At 33.6% G+C, this 22,669-nt stretch overlaps 1 protein-coding gene across 4 annotated transcripts; it reads left to right on the forward strand.

The window, feature by feature from the left end:
• The first annotated feature begins 18,717 nt into the window (after positions 1-18,717).
• Positions 18,718-22,332, forward strand: LOC120083620 (G-type lectin S-receptor-like serine/threonine-protein kinase At1g11410). Of its 4 annotated transcripts, none has more exons than XM_039039454.1 (7): positions 18,718-20,205; positions 20,501-20,626; positions 20,717-20,898; positions 21,022-21,232; positions 21,533-21,602; positions 21,732-21,873; positions 21,963-22,332. In XM_039039454.1, the coding sequence occupies exons 1-7, from the start codon at positions 18,909-18,911 to the stop codon at positions 22,266-22,268; spliced, it is 2,334 nt and encodes a 777-aa protein (XP_038895382.1). In that variant the 5' UTR covers positions 18,718-18,908; the 3' UTR covers positions 22,269-22,332. The 4 variants fall into 4 exon arrangements, with proteins under 4 accessions (XP_038895382.1, XP_038895380.1, XP_038895381.1 ...); XM_039039452.1 differs by having other exon boundaries at positions 18,727-20,205; positions 20,618-20,626; positions 21,365-21,602; XM_039039451.1 differs by having other exon boundaries at positions 18,731-20,205; positions 21,365-21,602.
• Positions 22,333-22,669: the final 337 nt, after the last annotated feature.

Raw genomic sequence — 22,669 nt, forward strand, 5'->3', positions numbered from 1 at the left:
TTATGCATAAAAACAACTCAATTATTTATTTAAATTAAATATCTTATTTTTTATTTATAAAAATATCCATCAATATTTGCGAGAAGAATTATAAGATAATTAGTTTATTTTAATTTAATATTTGTTTAATTTTTAATTTAGATTAAATATTAATATTTAATTAATATTTTAGAACTATTTAGTTAATGGATTGATTTGTTGGTAAGGTTATGAATAGCCATTTTAGGATTTGTAATAAGAAGGTTTTGATTATTCTTTTGAATATAGAGTTTTGTATTCTTTTGGAGAGATTTTCTCATCATTAGGGGGTGGACTTTCCTTGTTTGGCTATGGATTTGGTCTAATATCGTATTCCGCTACATCAAATATATTGATATTTTATGTATATTCGTTAAATTGAATTATCAATAGTGATATCGACATCAATATTTTGCTAATTAAGCCAAAGTAAACTTAAGTTAATCAACATAAATATGTTAACAACCAAGAAATCTATAGTTCAAATTCTTTTATCTCTTATTCAAATAAAAAAGAAAAGTCTATGCAAGCAAAGCATAAAATCACATTCATGTAGATGTACTTAATAAATGAACTATCACCCATGGATTAGGACATGTATTTAATACATATAATTGTCTTTATTCACATTATTCAATTTGAATTTCTATAAATGTGTTTGGTCACATTAAGCAAATTCATATTTGATTTCTTTTATCATCGGATAGAATATCAATTTTCACGCATTGATTTCTTTTGGTAGATATATATTATTAATATATATGTTGATAAAAAAATGATAAAATTGGAATAATAAAAAATTGGAAATTAGATCAATATTTTGTTTCTCTATTTAAAAATTTCAAAAAAAAAAAAAAATCATTGTTAAATTTGCTATTTTAAGATTTTTATTTTTTATTCAACTACTCTTAAATTGAATGATATAAATTGCATACAAAATACTTTAAAATCCTTTTACATAACTTTCAAAGAAATGGAAAATTCTTGAAATTATAGTATTGAAAAGTCAGAACAGACTATCCTCTCATCTGTATCATTGTCATTAATAGAATTTCACGTGGTTTGTAATAAAAAGAAATGGCTCTAGATTCTCAAAGTAGCTAGATATGATTGAATTGTTGCCTTTTGAGTAAGGCAAAAAAAGAGCCAATATTTCGTACATTAAAATGACAAGAAAAGAAAGTGTCAAAGTGAGCGTAGTGGTCCAGATTTTCAAGTGTTTAATTTATGAAATAAGTCATCGTTAAAAAAATAAAATGTTTATTAACCACTCAAAATAGATTTTGAAGTGTAATTTCAACAATTTTTGTCAAAAATGTTTAAATAGATATGAATCTGTCTCTTATACACATCAGATGTGTATAAGAGACAGGATTTTGACTTGTTGAGATATTTTAGACTTTAACAATATCAACATAAATAATTAGTGGTAAATATAAATTTAAAATTTTGAAATAATTATATAGTTAATGTAATTATTTCAATATACCTAATTTCCTAGTTATTTTTTATGATCTCAAATCACCGATTGACCTAACTTAAGTTAATGGGTGTAGGCAAATTTAATATTACATCATCTAACACTCTCCTCACTTTTCGGCTTAAAATATGTAAAAGACAACAAGTGGAAGTCAATGCTAATTGGAGAAAAAACAACATGTAGGAGTATGAACACATAACCTCCTAAACCATCTTCTTTAGTACAATCTTAAATTATTAATTGACTTAAAAAATATAAGTTAATGGGTAAAGATAAATTTAATACTACACCGATGAGTACCACATATTACTTTAGGATGGTATGAACAAATTTTATGTAAAATCAATAGATTTATGAACATTTCCATATTGATTCATTAAATGATGTGTGTAATAAAAAAACCTACTATATAGTCATCCATTCTCTACAAAATGATGTATATTAAAAAAAGGACAAAAGAATATTTTTTGATCTCTAGCTTTTGAGTCAATTTTTCATTTTCTTTATAGATTTTAGTATGTTACACCTACCCTTTGAAGTTTTTGGTTTTGAGTTTGATTTCAATTTAATCCATAGGTTTTTAAATATTGCATTTAAATTTTGAATTTTGTTTCATTTTCATCCTTCGATTTCAAGGTTTACACTTTTTGTCTCAATTTTTTTTATTATATATTCATTTTTCTTTTTGACATTAATGTCTATTAATTAATTTTAAATAAGTATGAAGCTAAATTTTGAATTAACTTTAATAATGATGAAAAATGATGAAACTTGATGAATTATAATTATTTCTTTTAAATTAATCAATAGATATTGACATTTGACACTAAAAATTGAAAATGAGTATTAAGTGTAACTCGTGACTAATAGTGTAAAATTTGAAATCTAAAGACTAAATTAAAATAAAATTCAAATTTCAAAGATAAAATTGTAAGATATTAAAATCTATGTACTAAATTGAAATTAAACTCAAAATTTAAAAACTAAAAATAACACGATTTAAAATTTGGAGACTAAATAAAAAGTAGATTCAAAACTTAGGTTTTAAAAGGTTTTTTTTACACTGAAAAAAGAGTCGCATCACCAAAGACATCAAATTGGATTCTAACGATGGTTACTGGTTACCAGCAACATTTTAAGATTGATTTAGGAACAGCGAACAGTTTTTTCATGTCCACATACTCCTATGTGCGGAAAAATCCAATTAAAACACGGTCAGGAAGATTTTTGTTTTTCCTTTTTGTGAAAGCCAATTAGGGGATTCCATGTGTTCGTTCGATTAGTTAGAAAGAATACTTGTATACACTCGGACGGCACTTCTTAACGATCCTTTTCTTCTTCTTCTTCTTCTTCTAGACAGTGTTTAGGGTGTAGACTAAGTGTAGTCTAAAATACATCCAAATAATATCATGATTAAAATATAATATTGATTCCAATCTCATCACAACAGTGATTTGAGATAGGGTTCTTAATATCAAAAAAAAAACTTTGGTCCATTATGAACTGCCAAAGTAATATAAATATTGTTGCAAAATCGATAATTGAACACAAAAAAAAAAAAAAAAAAAAACACGTAGAGATAGGAAAGATCGACACACAAATATACGTGGTTCACTAACAATGTGTTAGTTACGTCCACGGACAGAGGGAGAACAATATTATTTGAGAGAATGTTTTAAAAAATACATCAAAACGGCGCCTCTAGAGTTAGAGAGTTTATATAGTGCACTACTCTAAACCCTAGGATCAAAATCGTAAATAACTGCAAATAAATAAATATGTTGAATACAAAATCTGAAGCGCCAGCAAACAGATTCAAGGCATTTCAATAAATTTTCACCTTGACTTGAATTCTCTTCCAGATAACAGATGTACCAAATGCAACATAAATCAATATCGCCGGACATACCCAGACTTCTCCCTCATGCCTCAAAGTGTCCCACAAAGGGGACCACTAACAATTCAAAGCATTTAGCAAGTCCAAACAATGTTGGAACTTGCCTTGCGGAACCGGTTTGGTGAACATATTAGCAGGGTTATCAGCAGTACCAATTTTCATCACTTTAACTCTCTGCTCACCTCTTAAGAAGTGATATCTTACATCTATGTGCTTAGTTCTATCATGATGAACTTGATCCTTAGCTAGGCATATTGCACTCAAACTATCACAATATACAATAGCTTGGTCATAATGCAAACCAAGATCACCAACTAACCCCCTCAGCCATATTCCCTCTTTAGCAGCTTTTGTCAAGGCCATGTACTCTGCTTCAGTAGTAGACAAAGTAATTGTAGGTTGTAAGGTTGCCTTCCAACTAACAACAGAACCACCCAAAGTGAACACATAGCCAACCATAGACCTCCTACTGTCAACATCTCTAGCGTAGTCAGAATCAAAATAACCAGTCACCAAACATTCTATGCAATTCCCATAAACAAGTCCAACATCAGATGTACCTCTAAGGTAATGAAAAATTCTTTTAACGGCTTGCCAATGCTCCTTCCTAGGTTGACCCATGAACCTGCTGACAACACTAACAGCATGGGCATGATCAGGCCTAGTACAAACCATAGCATACATCAAAATTCCCACTGCACTAGCATAAGGAACTCGAGACATGTACTCCTTCTCAACTTCAAACTGTGGTGAAAGCTCAGATGACAAACGAGCATTTACAGCACTAGGAGTATCTATAGGCTTAGCTAATGACATACCAAACCTGGACAATTTTTCTGAATATATCCTTTTTGTGACAAGAAGAGCTTATTCTTATCTCTGTCCCTATAAATCTCCATACCCAGAATTTTCTGAGCAGCACCCAAATCCTTCATATCAAACTCAGCACTGAGAAGATTCTTCAATTTCAGAATATCAGACTTGGACTTTGCAGCTATGAGCATATCATTTACATATAAAAGTAGATAAATCATCGAACCATCATCAGCTTTGTTGTGATATACACAATAATCATATCGACTCCTGTTATAGCCAAGTCCAATCATGTAGCTGTCAAAACATTTGTACCACTGCCTTAGAGACTGCTTTAACCCATACAAAGATTTCTTCAACTTGCAAACATAATCTTCTTTACCTGGACACTGGAACCCATCTGGTTGAGTCATATAAATCTCTTCCTCTAACTCTCCATGTAAGAAAGCTGTCTTCACATCTAGTTATTCAAGTTCCAAATTTTGATGTGCTACTATAGCTAGTAATACCCTGATAGAAGTATGTCTGACTACTGGTGAGAAGATCTCATTATAATCAACTCCTTACCTTTGTGTGAACCCTCTAGCAACAACTCGAGCTTTATATTTAATGCCCTCTGAAGGTGATATTTCCTCATTTTTCTTGAAGAACCATTTACAAGTGACAATTGTTCTCTTCTTAGGTCGTTTAACTAATTCCCAAGTCTGATTTTTGTCAAAAGATTCCATCTCATCCCCCATAGAAGCAAGCCATTTAGCAGACTCACCAAATGACACAGCTTCTCTATAGGTGGATGGCTCATAAGGATCCACCTCTTCAGTAACCTGCAATGCAAAAGTAACCATATCTTCAAAACCATACTTCACAGGAGGTCCAACATCAACTCTTCTAGCTCTATCACGAGCTATGCTCGATTGATCTACTCATGATCTAGAACTCTCAGGCAAATCAACTTCTGACGTTCTAGGCACATTAATTTCTAGTTGCACATCAGTTTCTGTAGTAACGTGTTGATCTTCTCCACCTTGATGTTGTAATTCATTCATAGCTGAAGTGAATTGCATCTCCACTTGTTTATCAACACTACTACTTTCTCCCACATCAGTAGATGTCACAAAAGGCTTTACAGTTGAGTTAAGCATGGAATTTTTATCAAATATCACAGTCATACTAAGTATGACTCTATTCTCAGAAGGTGACCAGACTCTATATCCCTTAACTTCATCCTCAAAACCCACAAATATACCCTTTCTAGCTCTCGGTTCGAATTTACCCTCATTAACATGATAGTAGACAGTACAACTAAAAACTTTTAATAAAGAATAATCTGCAGGCTTACCAGATCGCACTTCGTAAGGTGTTTTACAATCAATAGCTGTGTGAGGTCTACGATTAATTAGATAACATGATGTATTTACTACTTCTGACCAAAACTTTCTAGCCAACCCTGCATTAGAGAGCATGCATCTTGCTCTCTCCAACAACGTCTGATTCATACGTTCTGCAACCCCATTTTTTTGTGGAGTATTCCTAACAATGTGATGGCAAACAATCCCCTCAGCTTTATAGAACTCATTAAATTCAGATCCATAGAATTCTAGACCATTATCAGTTCGTAGCCTTTTGATCTTCTTCCCAGTTTGATTTTCAATCAATATCTTTCACTGCTTGAAATTCTTGAAGGCTTCACTTTTATGTTTCATCATACAAACCCAAGTCATTCTTGAGTAATCATCAATTACCGACAAAAAATACCTACTGCCTCCAATAGATTAAACTTTAGAAGGTCCCCAACAGTCTGAATGAATATAATCAAGTGTTCCTTTTGTACGATGAACACCTCTTGAAAACTTGCTAGATGAAGCTTCCCAAATACACAATGTTCACAAAATTCAAAATCCTGCATCTTGTGCCCACAAAGAAGATCTCTTTTTGACAGAATTTGCATCCCTTTTTTACTCATATGACCAAGTCTCATATGCCATAACTTAGTCATATCATCCTTGTGAACGACGGACGATGAAACAATAGCATAACCTGTTATCGTGGAACATAATAGAAAATACAATGTTCCACGCTTTATGCCTTTCAGAACTAACTCAGAACCCTTATAGACATACATTGCTCCACCTTTACCTTCAAAACTGTAACCCTTGCTATCGAGTACACTAAAGGATATCAAACTCTTCTTCATTAGTGGAACATGCCTAACCTCTTTTAAAGTATAGAAGGCACCATTATGTGTTCGTATCTTGACTGAGTTGATTCCAACTATCTTGCACACAGCACCATTAGCCATGCTAACATTCCCTCCATCTATTTGCTGATAGGTTGAGAACCACTCTCTATTTGGGCACATATGATAAGATTTCCCAGAATCAAGAACCCACACATCATCAGAATGTGACTGTTCATTCACAACTAAAGCTAAATCTCCTTCAAAATCGATCTCGACTTCTTCATAATCAATCTCAACTTGTGCAATAAAGGCGGATGCTTCCCTTTTGTCACTCTTTTCCTTCTTTTCATGATTCTTTTTTATCTTAGGACATTCGGTTTTCCAATGGCCCTTTTCTTTACAGTAGTTACAAATATCATCTGATCTAGAACTCTTTGACTTCGATGACCTTTTATTCTGGTTCGACTTCTACTTACCAGAATTCCTATGTCCCTTGCTTCCTGTAGCAACTAACCCAGATGCCTGAATTTCTGTAACTGAACTTCCTGCATTCTGATGGTCCTCTTTCATAAGCAACGTGGACTTTGTATCTTCTAAGGTAAGAGTTTATTTCCCTCCAATATACGAGTCAACAAAAGTCTCATAAGACGGCGGCAAAGATGTCAAAAGAATTAGGGCAGCATCCTCATCATCGACCTTAACCTCTACATTACGCAGATCTAATAAAATTTTATTTAATTGATCAAGATGGTCTCGTAGAGACGTACCTTCCTACATACGTAGATGATACAGACGTTTTTCAGAAACAACTTCTTGGTTAAAGATTTCGTCATGTAAAGACTCTCCAACTTCAACCAAAGACCAGCGGTAGTTTCTTCATCTGCGACCTCGATGATGACATCATCAGCCAAACATAGCATGATCATCGAATGAGTCTTCTCCTCAAGAGTCTGCCACTCTTTGTCATCCACGGTAGCCTTCTTTGACTTACCCATCAGTGGCGCCCACAGCCCCTGCTGCTTTAGCAAGAATCGCATCTTGATCTGCCATAAACCAAAACTGTTCCTCCCGGTAAATTTGTCGATCTTTAAGTTCGCACCAGTCATCTTCAATTGTCGAACAAATGCGAAATTTCAAAAAAATCCTAACAAAGCTCTGATACCAGTTTGTTGTGAAATCGACAATTAAAGAACACAAAAAAGGAATGTAGAGATAGGGAAGATCGACACACAAATATACGTGGTTCACTAACAGTGTATTAGCTACGTCCACGGGCAGAGGGAGAACAATATTATTTGAGATAATGTTTTCAAAAATACATCAAAACGGCGCCTTTAGGGTTAGAGAGTTTATATACTACTCTAAACCCGAGGGTCAAAATCGTAAATAACTGCAAATAAATAAATATGTTGAATACAAAATCTGAAGCGCCAGCAAACAGATTCAAGACATTTCAACAAATATCAAGAAAACAATCTTGGGTCTATTTTAGATCTCATCCATCTTTTAAGTTGGAAAATAATATAGAAGTATCTATTGCACATTAAAGAGTGTTATGAACTATGTTATGCCAATTTATAGAACAATTAAATTAAGTTCCCCTTAAGTTGTGATATTTCCTCTACTTGCATCTTATCTTTTCCCTTCAAGTAAAGAACACTTCACTCGATTGGCTTAGGCTCCCCTTAAACTTGAGAATCCCTTCTTAAGAAGACTACTGATGAAGCACCACTACTACAAAAACCACATTACTTGATGTTTGAAACTTTTGAGTACTTAACGTTTTTATAAAAAAAATTAAAAAAAAATTAAAAAAAAAAAAAGTTAAGTAACATATAAATTTTATGGAAAACATCAAGAATAATGAAAAAAAAGCGGAGGGTAGTAGAAATTTTCAGATTTTTTCATTCCGTTTTTACTTGACGTTTTATAAATGTCAAGTAATTTGTGGTTTAATTTTTTTAGGGTTTCATATATTAAAGAGATGAAAAAATTTGGGGGAGGCGCCCCAAACCCCCGAAACCACACCAAAAATCCACCTCTAACAGCTCCTTCTCAATGTCTCCACGCTCTATTCGTGATTGTCATCGCTCTTGTCTAACTTCCTCGCCGGCATCTACAGCTCAACAAACTTCGAACATTTGACGAGTGGCTGCAGCAACTCACACACGAATCAGGTTCGCCTTCTACTTCTCTCTACATGACGCATGCAAGTCGCATGTTTCCTTCCCCTCTAGATCTATTTGTCAATAAATGAACAACCATTTCTCTTCTCCTTGATTTGTTTCATCTCCATTGTTGTACTCTTTTTATATTTTAGTAATCGAGATAATGAAATTTGAAGTTAATCAGCTGGATTCGACTCAATTGAGAGTTGTCGGAGAGAATGAGGATTCAACCGGAGATGCCATTAGAGAATCGTCAAATTATGGTGTCAAATTCCAAAAGTGAATGAGAAAAAATCTGAGTATGAAGGTTATTTTTCTTTTCTTGTTTTAGCTGCACCGAAAGCTATTTTTGGCATTCGTTCTTCTTTTATAGACTGGGAACTTGGGTTTCGCAAGATCCTATTAATGCTAGCTAGAGTACGATAAATCATATTGGGCTACTTGGTCTATTTCAGTTTGAAGATATTTAAGATTCTGGTTGATTTTCTTGTTTTTCCATCTGTCTTGGTATCTTTTCCACAATAATCTCCGACTGATTTTAGCGTCATGGTGTTGTTTTTAGGTAAAAATGAAGAATGGTATTAGGTTTTGAAATGCTTACATGTTATAATGCTTTTGAGTGCTAGGGAAATGTTTTGTTTTTAGAATTTTCAAGCTCTTAGTGCCTGTGTTTTTTAGAATCTTATATATATATATATGCCTTTAACAACTGTAGGTTTTTTTGTTTTTTAGAATTCTTGAAAGGGAATTATTGATATTTTGATGTGGATTTAGCATGTATATTATCTAGATGAGTTAACCTTTGAATCTATATTTAAAAATTAAGAAAGGGTCATGAACAATTTGGTAATTTAGCACAAAAGTGATGAAACCAGTCCAAAAAGAAAAGAAAACGGCTATGTTGTCAAGTTGTTTCTAATGTTGTATAATTGCTGTTTTGGGTTGATATGGGGGATAGATTTACTAATTCATTGAGAAATTTTTCGATTCAACAAGTGAAAATTGTTATGTTAAAAATAACTTAAAATAACAGCAAAAAGCATGAAGAAACAACACATAAAGGGTTAACCGTCAAAAATCTGCATTGCTGTCAATTTAACTGCTGTTTTTTTATATAGTTTTTTTTTTTAGTTTGTAGCTTGATTAACCACACTTTTGGCTTGAAACTCCCAAATCATATCATATTCAACATTTTTGGATAGTTTTAGTTTGAGTTGAGCTTCACATTTATGGATGAACGAGTGAACTTGTAGCCATATTCAATGTTTTAATTTCAAAAGAATGATTTAGTTTCAAGCTCAAATGTGATTTTTTCTTTGTATTTTGTATTAGGTTTGTGAATCATATTACCATTTTCTTTTTCCTTCAGTTTTTAAGACTTTGTAGGTTGTGGTACTTAACTTTAGTAGTTTTTAAATTATTTCAATCTATATGTTGTGATTTTTGGTATGTTATTTCAATAGATGTAGGTGCTAAAAGCAACAAGTTCGAAATGAGTTATATTATTCTTGTGGAGGTGGGAGCATAGTGAGGAAGATTTGACTATGACTACTTCATCTGGCATTGATAGTTGTAATTTTGAAATTATTCAATATTGGGGCGGGGTTGATTGTATAGAATATGTTCATATAGGGTTGATAGTTAGTTATACTTTGGAAATTGTTCATATGGGTTCGTAGTCATCTAACTTAGAAATTACTTATGAAGTATAGTTACTAGCCCCATGCATGCATGTTAAATATTATCTATGAAGTATAGTTACTATTACTTATGAAATTATTACTTGGTTGTTTTAATATAAAGTTTCAACAAAGATGGTAAAGGAGAAGAAAGCTATTAGTGTACCACCATCGCATAAGGCAAAGAAGAATGAAGCTCAAGATTTGTTGATTCAAATAAAGGGTCAAAGTACATTTTTGTAGATCCATCTCCTATATCCGCGGGCCAAAAAACACTTGAGAAGTTAGAGCTCGGAACTTTTGTAGTAGATAAATGGCTTCCGAACAAGATCAATTAGTCATTGCCCCTTATAATCCTGGGTAAATAGAATTTTACTCAATTGAGCAAACTGGAGTTCTTAGAGGAATTCATTGTTCTACCTTACATATTTGTTAACAAATACATAACAAATATATAAGCTAACTTTGCTTCGGGTTTTTTTTTTTTCAGTGTAAAGATTATTTAATTTTGAATATTATACTATACTCTTTGACAAAGTAGGACAATGACCATTTTTCAGTCTAAAAAAAATTGCAAAAGACTCGAAAAACCACATTCTGGAAAATAGTAAAGGCAAGTATAAGAGCATTAAAAAAATAATAGAATATATATTTAGTACATCTGTATATTGTAGTGTCCTTTACAAGTGGGAACTGTCGAATGTGCGTCTTATGTTATGATATATATGCGAGAAATCGTGACTAAAGAAAAGAATATTATCACAGTTGCAGTATGTTTTTTAAACTACTTTTATATATTGTAACATTATAAATAATGTAAATATGGCCCATTTTATTTTTCATAAAATGTATAAACAGTGTAAAATGTATATTTGACTTTTTATATTTTATAGATTGATTAGATGAGCTCATACTCGCAACCTAAATTGGATGAAGTAAGCATGGAATGGGCTAAATATTTAGGTCGCTAAATCTGATGGACTTCCTGTAAATTTTGTGTCAGTGGCTACATGGGAATGCCCAAACCTTTTTGTGTAAATGTTTTTGTTCATAGCCATTACAGGTTATATACTTCAAAGAAATGTGTGGCGGGGGATATAATTTTAGTCTTGCGATTTTTGGAATATATAGCACATATGGATTGGTCTTGTAATTTTGTAATTATCATATATTAGGGTAGGTTGGATATATTAGGCTGATATGTAGACCTGAAATATGTGTAATTGTTTATTTTAGTTGATGAAACTGTCTTATTAGAACACATGTAATGCAGGAAATGAGAAATGGAAACTAAATTCGAATATTTAACTTGAAAAACAAAAGCATAGATTACATTGAAAATGTATCAAGAATTAAATAACTTGTCCATTATTTCGTGTCAAGATAAAAATATATTTGACAAATAAAAAATGTCAAGAGTAATCACATATGATACGTAATAAATGTCAAGAATTAATCAACTTGACATATCATCAGTGTCAAGTGTATTATCTTTCTTGACACGAAAATTGTATCAAGAAATATTTGTCTTGATTTTTTTTTTTTTTTTGAATCAAGTTGTCATATTATACTTGACAGTCGAATACTCGACACTTTTATAAGCATCAGATATACCCTTTACTTGAAATTGGAAAAACGTCACATAATCCAATTTTTGTAGTAGTGCACATAAACGACTTAGAATAGATCTCCAACCTTATTGCAACACAATCTTCACGACTCAAGAAGATTGACAAAGAACACACTTGTAATAAGAGTTTCACAAGACAAATGGCACTCCAAATCATTCGTTAGAACAGACAAAGACTAAGTGTATTTATATACACACAATGGATGTAAGGAAGACCAACCCTAACTTCCAAAAAAATTTGTGCATGGAGAAGGAAAATATCTGAAAAAATACTACAGACAAAAGATTCCACATAAGAAATGTATTTTACAGAGACAACATTTTCATATTGGGATTGGTGTCCTAATTCTCCTGGAGTCTCGTAGTTTGTAAACTGTACATATTGTTATGAATAAAATAAGAGTTATTTTATTTTGCATTTACTCATATCCAATAAACAAAGCTCCATGGTTATTGTATGAAAACTTAAGCATGTATATGAGATATACAAGTGAATCATGCCTTAAGTAATAACCTAAAAAGGTCTGTAGTATAAGGATTAAGGAGGAATACATGATCCTAATGATACTACAGATACGGCCTGCTTTGCAGAGGATTACAAGTGTTGTGAACTACTACAGATGATTGATCCTGACAATTCATGTGGAGACATGCGAGCGAGGGTGTCCTACACAAAGAGTTTGTATAAGACCAGACCATGAGATGACTAGTCTCTTTATATAACCGTTGTTGATACTTGAGACTTACATCTCACTTAAACGACCATAGGTGACATGACCACAATCCTGAGTGCTTTGAGGGCGGTTCTTTGATTAGTATGGGTGAGAGTGGCCAGATTGCCAACTTAACAATCCTATCTTTTTGGGGATTTTTCTGATTTGGGAGTTGGGAACTCAGTTACACAAGATGAAATTCACTCCTTCCCTGAAGTAGGGGTAAGTAGATAAATTTCTCCCTTAAGTACTGATTTCGGGTCTTAAACATAGTGGCCACAACCTCTCTTTGGAAGAGAGGACTTAGTCATAGTAAGACTATGACTTATGTTCATTAAAGGGATCAATGGTACTTAAGGAGTTAGATGTAACTATAGAGGCATAACAATAAATTGGCCCAGTTGTACTTACGAGCGATCTGTGAAAGGTTATCGCACTATTGATTGGTTGATATGGACACAAAATATATCTGTAGTAAGGAAAGTGCAGCTGTCGGTCTTTAGTGGAGTGCCCGGTAGTTAATGGACGATGGATCCCGTGACTAAAGAGTTCAGTCAATTATTCACATACCATTGGAGATTCAAGCTACAGGTCCATAAGGTGCCCTCAGTAGTTCAATGGATTCAAGTTGAGAATCAATTCTTGGGGTTGATTTGAATGGTTCAAATTGACAAGAGAAAATTCGATTATATATGATATAATTTGTGATCTATGAGATACATCAACTCGAGAATTATTGTAAATATGATTTACATTAAGTATCATAAAATAGAAAAAAAACTATGGTTTATATGTTTCATGAGATGAAATATTAAACCTATATGTTATAAATATAATATGATAAATTAGTTATCATATATATTTATAATAATATTAATTATTGGATAATTATCTATTTTTCTCTAATAACCAATTGAGTGAGAGGTTATTGGTGGTTTTATGGTAACCGTGAGATAAAAGGAAAAATGTTTTCCTAAATTTAAAAGAGTTGCTTAATTCGGAAAGTACTCACAGATATGCTATCAAATGAAATGGTTTCACTAAACGATAGCTAGTAGAGAGACTAAACAATCGTGGAGTGTCACTATACAATAGTTCACTCAGCTGGTCGTAGCTAAACCATCGCAAGGAATTGTCTATACAATAGCCTGCCTTTTTTTCCACGATTGAGCATTTGTCTATACAATAGACACTTCTCATCTCCCACTTGTTCAATCGTCTACACGATTGTTGTTCCTTCAGTCTCTTCCTCGAACCAAGATCATATAGAGCCCACATTTCTGGATTCTCACACCAAGAATATCGAGATAACTGTGTGGTGGTGTCTTCACTCAACTCGATTGAGTTTGAGGTTTTTAATGTCGTTCATTATGTGTTCGCATTGTTCATGTGGTGTTTGTTGTTGATCGTGATGTGTTGCAGTCCTTGTCTTCGAGCGTTCTTGTATTGCTGTCTTGGAGACTGAACGAGCGTTTGTGATTGAGGGAGTTTAAAGAATGAGTTTTCAAAGGTATGTATTTGCTATCCCTTGATTATCTTAAAACATGTTGTAATTTCTAATTGTGCATGACCTGTTAGTTTCCGTTTTGTACTATAATTGTTTATGTTCAATATCGAATGAAATTTGGAATGATTCTTCTGCTACTCATGAAAATCCTCATGTCCGATTTCTTTCGATTGGTATCAGAGCCAAGTTGTTCTGATATTCCAAATTTCACTTTTGTTTTGAACTTCTTTTACAGTCGTGGTGGGTTTTCTCTATTGCATTTAATTGTTAAATGCTTTTGTGGATGGATATTGATAAATGTTTACGGGTTAATTGCCTGAAGAGCCTGATCGGAGTAGATCCGGGAAGATTTAAGAGATAAGGCCGAGAGGTGAGTCTCAGGGCAAATCCTTTCAACCCCCGCCGTGGAAGCTCTGTNAGATCCGGGAAGATTTAAGAGATAAGGCCGAGAGGTGAGTCTCAGGGCAAATCCTTTCAACCCCCGCCGTGGAAGCTCTGTACCAAGGTCACTTCTACCTAACAAGCAAGCTTGAGAGGGAAGCTCTTCTCTCCATCTGCTCCATCCGCGGGCAAGAAAATCCACTGTCCAGATCTGTGTTAAGACGTTGGCACTTTTCTGTATTTGTTTCTATCTCTTTATCATCAATTATATTCATCTTCTTAATCTCTATCATTCACACCATGTATCATATGCTAAATATTAGTATTGAATGTCATGGTCATTTTCATCTCCATCTTTCTGTCTATTTTCGTTCCTCCATTAATCGCTTTCTCCATGATGTTTTCTTAATCCCTTGGTAATTAGCATGAATTAAACAAGTAAATTAATCTATGCTAAGGAAATAAATATGTTTAGCTAAAGCATGCTAGACGACATCTTCACCTGTGAGAGCAGAAGTGAAGATGCAATTCCTCCTGTCGAGAGAAGGTTGGAAGAATGCATTAACTAAAGCGATAAGTACTTCCAGAGATGGAAGCAACCTTGTGTTCATTATGTTCATCCCTGTTTCACCACAGAGATGTGGGAACGCGGCCGATCACTGAGAGGTGTACGCCAAGGGAAAGCGGAACTGTAGTTATATCTTTAACACAATTAATGAACTTGCGATGTTTATATTAATTACCCTTTCTATTTCTGTTTCATACATAAAGACTTGTCACCGCATAACACGACCCTTTGTATAATCTTCACAGTCAATCTCAAACTCAGTATCATGTATCAGTATCCTATATCTTGTATTATAATAGCTTAGGTTTACTTTTATCGCATTTTATTTTACTATCGCAACTTTACTTTACCGCATAATTTTATTTTACCGCAACTTTAAATGCCTGTATAAACACAACTTTTATTAATTGAAAAACCCCCGGTCGCGTATATCACGAATATAATGCATTAACTAAGCAATCCCTGTGTTCGACCTCAGATCTCTCTGAGAAACTTACGATGGAATTATACTTGGTTTCAACGCAAGGAAACTTGTGAAAATGCATAGCATACTATCAGCATTTCATTATAATTCATACATCTAGAAGTAGTATTGCATAAAGTCTGAATAAGCATAACACATCATCCACATTCTATTTCCATCCCAAGTCATTAGGTTTATGGCAACATGAGCTTGTTTGATCCACCATTCATCACTGTCCATATTCTTATTGAGAATCATCGCATCATTCCATGCGTTATTTAGAATCATCAAAACTATGCATGTCAACCGAACTACGAGATGACTAGTTTCTTTATATAGCAACGTTGATACTTGAGACTTACATCTCACTTAAACGACCATAGGTGACATGACCTTAATCGTGAGTATTTTAGGAACTCTTGCCTTTGAAGGTGGTCCTTTGATTAGTATGTGTGAGAGTGGCCAGATTACCACAACAAGCCTACCTTTTTGGGGATTTGTCTGATTTGGGAGTTGGGAACTCAGTTACACAAGATGGAATTCACTCCTTCACCGAAGAAAGGGTAAGTAGATAGATTTCTCCCTTAAGGGATGATTCTGGGTCTTGAACATAGTGGCCACAACCTCTCTTTGGAAGAGAGGATTCAATCATAGTAGGACTATGACTTATGTTCATTAGAGGGATCAGTGGTACTTAAGAAGTTAGATGTAACTATTGATGCATAATGGTAAATTGGCCCAACTATACTTACGAGCGATCTGTGAAGAGTTATAGCACCGTTGATTGGTTGATATGGACATAAAATATATTTGTAGTAAGAAGAGTGCAGCTGTTGGTCTTTAGTGGAATGCCCGACAGTCAAAAGATGGTGGATCCCGTGACTAAAGAGTTTAGTCAATTATTCACGTACCATTGGAGCTTCAAGCTACATGTCCTCTTGGTAGCTTAATGGATTCAAGTTGAGAATCAGTTCTTGGGGTTGATTTGAATTGTTCAAATTGACAAGAGGAAATTCGATTATATATGATATAATTGATGTGATATATGAGATACATTAGGTGGAGGATTAATATAAATATGATTTACATTAAGTACTATAAAATAGAAAAAAGAACTATGATTTATATATTTCATGAGATGAAATATTAAAACTATAGGTTATAAATATAATATGGTAAGTTGGTTATCATATATATTTATAATAATATTAATTACTGGATAATTATCTCTTTTTCTCTAATAACCAATTGAGTGAGGGGTTATTGGTTGTTTTATGGTAACCGTGAGATAAAAGGAAAAGTATTTTCCTAAATTTAGAAGAGTTGCTTAATTCGGAAAGTACTCACGGACATGCTATCAAGTGAAATGGGTTCATTAAACAATAGCTAGTAGAGGGACTAAACGATCGTGGAGTGTCACGATACGATAGTTCACTCAGTTGGTCGTAGCTAAACCATCGCAGGACATTGTCTATATGATAGCCTGCCTTCTTTTCCACGATTGAGCATTCGTCTATACGATAGACACTTCTCATCTCCCACTTGCTCAATCGTCTACACGATTGTTATTCCTCTAGTCTCTTTTTCGAACCAAGATCATACAGAGCCCACATTTCTGGATTCTCACACTAAGAATACCAAGGTAACCATTGTGGTGGTGTCCTCACTCAACTCGACTGAGTTCGAACTGTTAGAGGTCGTTCGTTGTGTGTTCGCGTTATTCGTGTTATGTTTGTTGTTGATCGTGCTGTATTTTATCGTTGTGTTTGAGCATTCTTGTATTGCTATCTTGGAGATTGAACGAGTGTTCGTGGTGAGGGAGTTTGAAGAATGAGCCTTCAAAGGTATGTATTTACTATCCCTTGATTATCTTAAAGCATGCTGTAATTTCTAATTGTGCATGACCTGTTAGTTTCCGTCTTGTAACGTAATTGTGTTTGTTCAATATCGAATGAAATTTGGAACGATCCTTTCGCTACTCATGGATATCCTCATGTTTTATTTTCTTCAAAACCAGTAAGAACAAATGCATAGACAATGTTATTGACATCAACTGGACTTGAACAAATATTGTCAACACATAAAGTATAATGAAAGAGATAGTGGAAAAGCACCATAGTATTTCTTTATCACCCAACAACTCAAAATGAGCATATAACCATAGTTTAAAATTTCGATTAAAATCTCGAAATTTCAATAGGGGAAGTTTCAATTTTCCCCTAATTTCTCAAAATTTTGAAATTTCAACTGAAATTCATATTTTATTTTCAAGAAACGACATATTTTCATTCCAATCTTTTCTATTTAATTTTCACATCATTTCACTTAAAACTTGAATTGATGTGAGTTCTCTAACATTCTTCTCATTTTCTCTCAAGCTCTATCTATTTCTAGAGTTTTCTTTTTCTTTTTTCTTTTCCATATGTTGTGTTACTTTTAATATTATGTTATTTACATCCCTCTTATGCTTAATGTCATGGTTTTTCTATCCTTATTATGTTATGTGATGTTAGTTTAATGCTATAATTTTTCATTTTTGTATCCGTTTCATTTTATTATAAAAAATCTACAATTATTTTATATGCAAATATTTCATGTTATTTAATTTTGTAACTATTTTTTCATTTCTTTTTAAAAATTTTGTTATTGCATCAACATTTTACGTAAATATTTTACAATATATATTTAAATGTTGTCTTACTTTATAGAAATGATGATTAAAAATGGCAAAAATTATAGTCTAGTTGAGTCACAATCAAAGTTCCATTAACCAATTATAACAATTTCTATCATTTTTCATCATTTTTCATAAAGTTTTTCAAAATTTATATCGATATTGATATTTCCATCAATATTTCCATAAAATTAAGACCTCGATATTTAATCGATATCTATATTTTGAACCTTATTGATACCAATTGATGTAGGGGGTTGAGGAAATTATGCCAAATCCATGGCAAAGTAAGAGAATCCATTCCTAATTGAGAGAACACTCCCATAAGAACCAAAGTTCTATATTGAAATGATGATAAAAAACTTCATATTACAAATCCTAAATTGTCTATTTATAGCCTACAGAAAAATAACACAATTAAATAATTAAATACTAATTAGTCAAAATTAACAACTAATCTCAATATTAATTAAAACCTACTAATTATCTTATAATTCTCCTCATCACTTACCTATAACTCAAGTGACATACTATTTTTTAGTAAGAAACACGAAGTCAGAGTTCACATATTGGCAAAGAAAAATAAAAAAACAAACCCAACAACGTCACAGTTACTCTTCCAACTACCCATTTCAACATTTAATGCAAAAGACTTTCAGCTGGCTCTCAATCTCATCCATCCCCACTGCTAATAAATAATTTTAGCCCTTAATTGTTTCGATCTCCAGTGAATGATCCATGAAGCCTCTTCTTCCTGAACGGGCCGTCTTCCTCATTTCCTTGTTTTTGGTAATTTCTGTTGGCAGCCAGTTTAGCCTTGGCCTTGAGAATTCGAATTCTACTTTTCAAATCATCAAAGATGGGGATCGCTTGGTATCCAGCAATAAGAATTTCGCTCTTGGATTCTTCAGTTTCAACAATTCCACCACTCGCCGATATGTCGGAATTTGGTACAATCAAATCCCTCAACTAACCCTCGTTTGGGTTGCCAACAGAAACCAACCCCTTAACGACACCAGAGGAACCTTAGCCCTCGACCGCCATGGAAACGTCGTCGTTTTCACCCCCACTCAAACCATATCTCTTTGGTCTACAAACGCTACCATCCAATCAAACGACGACGTGTCGGTTGAGCTTCGGAATACAGGAAATCTCGCCCTGATTAAACGCGAAAGCCAAAAGGTTATTTGGCAAAGCTTTGATTATCCATCTCATGTCCTTCTTCCCTACATGAAATTAGGGGTGAACCGGCGGACCGGGTTCAGCTGGTTCCTAACTTCATGGAAGGCGCATGACGATCCGGGAACCGGGAACTTCAGTTGCCGAATTGACCCGACTGGGTATCCACAACTGGTTTTGTACGACGGAAATGTTCCGTGGTGGCGGGGAGGATCGTGGACGGGGAGAAGATGGACCGGAGTACCTGAAATGACAAGGTCATTTATAATTAACACGTCATATATTGACAATAGTGAAGAGGTTTCCATAACAAACAGTGTAACAGTGGACACGGTTTTAATGCGAATGACTCTAGATGAATCCGGTTTGGTGCATCGGTCCACATGGAACGGACAAGAGCAAAAGTGGAACGAATTTTGGTCCGCTCCAATCGAATGGTGTGACAGCTACAACCGGTGCGGTCCGAACAGTAACTGCGACCCATACAATGTGGAGCAGTTCCAATGCAAGTGCCTACCCGGGTTCGAACCACGATCGAACCAGAATTGGTTCTTGAGAGATCCGTCGGGTGGGTGCATCAGGAAGAGGCCGAATGCGACGTGTCAAAGTGGAGAGGGTTTTGTGAAGGTGTCACGTGTGAAGGTGCCGGATACGTCGATGGCACGTGTGGATAAGAGTATGAGTTTAGAAGCGTGCGAACAAGCCTGTCTAAATGATTGTAATTGTACGGCTTACACAAGTGTAAATGAGACAGTGGGAACCGGTTGTTTGATGTGGTATGGAGATTTGGTTGACACGCGTACTTATGCCAACGTGGGTCAAGATCTTTACGTAAGAGTTGATGCTATTGAATTAGGTGAGCCTTTAAATTCTAGAAAGAAATTTCGGTACAGCCGGGCTATACCTATTCTGTTCAGCCACCCAATGAAAAATTATTATCTTGCAGTTTTATTTTATTTTTAAATATTCATTATTTATTTGTTATTATTATTATTTTTGTGTGATAGAGAAGAGAAAACACATAGATCAGGTGGAATTAAATTATTGCTCTTAAATCTTCCTATCCATTTTTTTTTTCATAAATTTTTCCTGACTAAATTTTAAAAATTTCAATTATCTTTATCTTTCTTTTTTCCTGCTTTTTTATTTAGCTCAATATGTACAAAATTCAAACCGTCATCCAACAAAGAAGGTGATAGCAATTGTTATTGTGTCTTTTGTTGCATTGGTGCTACTCGTGATCTCGTTGATTTATTTATGGGAAACAGCTAGAAAAAGTAAGTAATCTTTTTTTCCAAACTTTGTTTGTTCTCTCGTGATTTATTAGCTTGTGTTGCTAAAGCATAATTTTTTTATTAATGACACAGGAAGGGAGAGATTATCGAACTTATCTCTTAACTTTGGGGAATCTCTAAATTCAAAGGAATTTGATGAAAGTAGAACAAGTTCAGATTTGCCTATATTTGACTTGTTGACCATAGCAAAGGCAACCGACAATTTTTCATTTACTAACAAGCTTGGAGAAGGTGGCTTTGGCGCAGTTTATAAGGTAAAATATCTCAACTTATTAATTAAATTTGAATATTTTGATCCATATTTAATTTATACACTTGACTGTTGTTGGGTGGGTTTAAATAAATTTAGACACATTATTAATTATTAATTATTTCAGGGAAAACTTACAAATGGAGAGGAAATTGCAGTTAAAAGGTTGGCTAAGAATTCAGGGCAAGGAGTTGGAGAGTTCAAGAATGAAGTTACTTTAATTGCAAAGCTTCAACATAGAAACCTCGTCAGAATTTTAGGCTACTGCGTTAAGAATGAAGAGAAAATGCTTGTGTATGAATACTTGCCAAACAAAAGCTTGGATTCTTTCATCTTTGGTAACTTTTCTTCATTTTGTTTAATTAAATAGAACAACTTTCTTATTTTTTTTTTTTCCTACCTTATGTTGTTCATTAATTTGATTATGCAAGACAAAACTGTCCAAGTTGATTATTTTACTTTTGTTCTAGATGAGAGCAAGAGGGCTTTGCTCAATTGGCAAAAACGTTTTGAAATTATATGTGGCATCGCAAGAGGACTCTTATATCTTCATCAAGATTCTAGATTGAAAATCATTCATAGAGATTTGAAGGCGAGCAATATACTATTGGATGCTGATTTGATCCCCAAAATTGCAGATTTTGGCATGGCAAGAATATTTGGTCAGGATCAAATTCAAGCAAATACAAATCGCATTGTGGGAACGTAGTAAGTACTCTACCTTCTAGGTGTATGATTACATTGTTATATCAATATGTTAATTAGTATTAGAAAAGATATTGTGATCAATCTATTATTCGTTGTTAAAAATTATTAAATTAATTTTTCTTTCAACAGCGGTTATATGTCTCCAGAATATGCAATGGAAGGCTTATTTTCAGTGAAATCGGATGTATACAGCTTTGGAATTTTGGTACTAGAGATGATTACGGGCAAAAAGAACAACTATGATTCCTCCCACTTAAACTTGGTTGGACATGTAAGCAATTAATGGTTTCAAATTAATTTTTCTTTTATTGATTAAATTCATAACAAGAGAATGATGGTATATTTATTTTACAACTTTAGGTTTGGGAGCTCTGGAAATTAGAGACTGCGACGGAATTAGTAGACTCAAGTTTGGAAGAATCAAGTTGTGGACATGAAATCATGAGATGCCTACAAATTGGGTTATTATGTGTTCAAGAGGATGCTACAGATCGTCCGACCATGTCGACTGTTATCTTTATGTTAAGGAATGAAGTGGCTCTTCCTTCTCCAAAGAAACCTGCTTTTATTTTAAAGAGAAAATACAACAGTGGAGATCCATCCACCAGTACTGAAGGAGCCAACTCTGTAAATGATCTAACAATTTCTATAATCAATGCACGTTAATCAATAAATTAATAGAATTTTATATATGTCAAATTGATGGGCACCCATACATAAGGGGTACACATACATATGTGTCCGTGGAAAGTTCAAACACATCTATTCCAAAATCAGTCTTACTTAGGCCTCATTTAGTAATCGATTCGTTTTTTGTTTTTGAAAATTAAGTCTATTTCTTCTCTATTTCGTAGAATGATTTCTTAGTATAATAGTTGAATTCTTAACCAAATTCTAAAAACTAAAAATTATTGGTAAAAAATAGTTAATAGAAGAATAAATTTGAGGCAGGAAAGTAGTGTTTATAGACTTAATTTTTAAAAATAAAAAAAGAAACCAAACAGTTGTCAAAGGAAGCCTTAGAGATTATTAATTTTTAGTTTCATGTCACACATTTTCTCATTAAA

The sequence above is a fragment of the Benincasa hispida genome, chromosome 8 (assembly GCF_009727055.1).
Source record: "Benincasa hispida cultivar B227 chromosome 8, ASM972705v1, whole genome shotgun sequence".
Classification (NCBI taxonomy): Eukaryota; Viridiplantae; Streptophyta; class Magnoliopsida; order Cucurbitales; family Cucurbitaceae; genus Benincasa; species Benincasa hispida.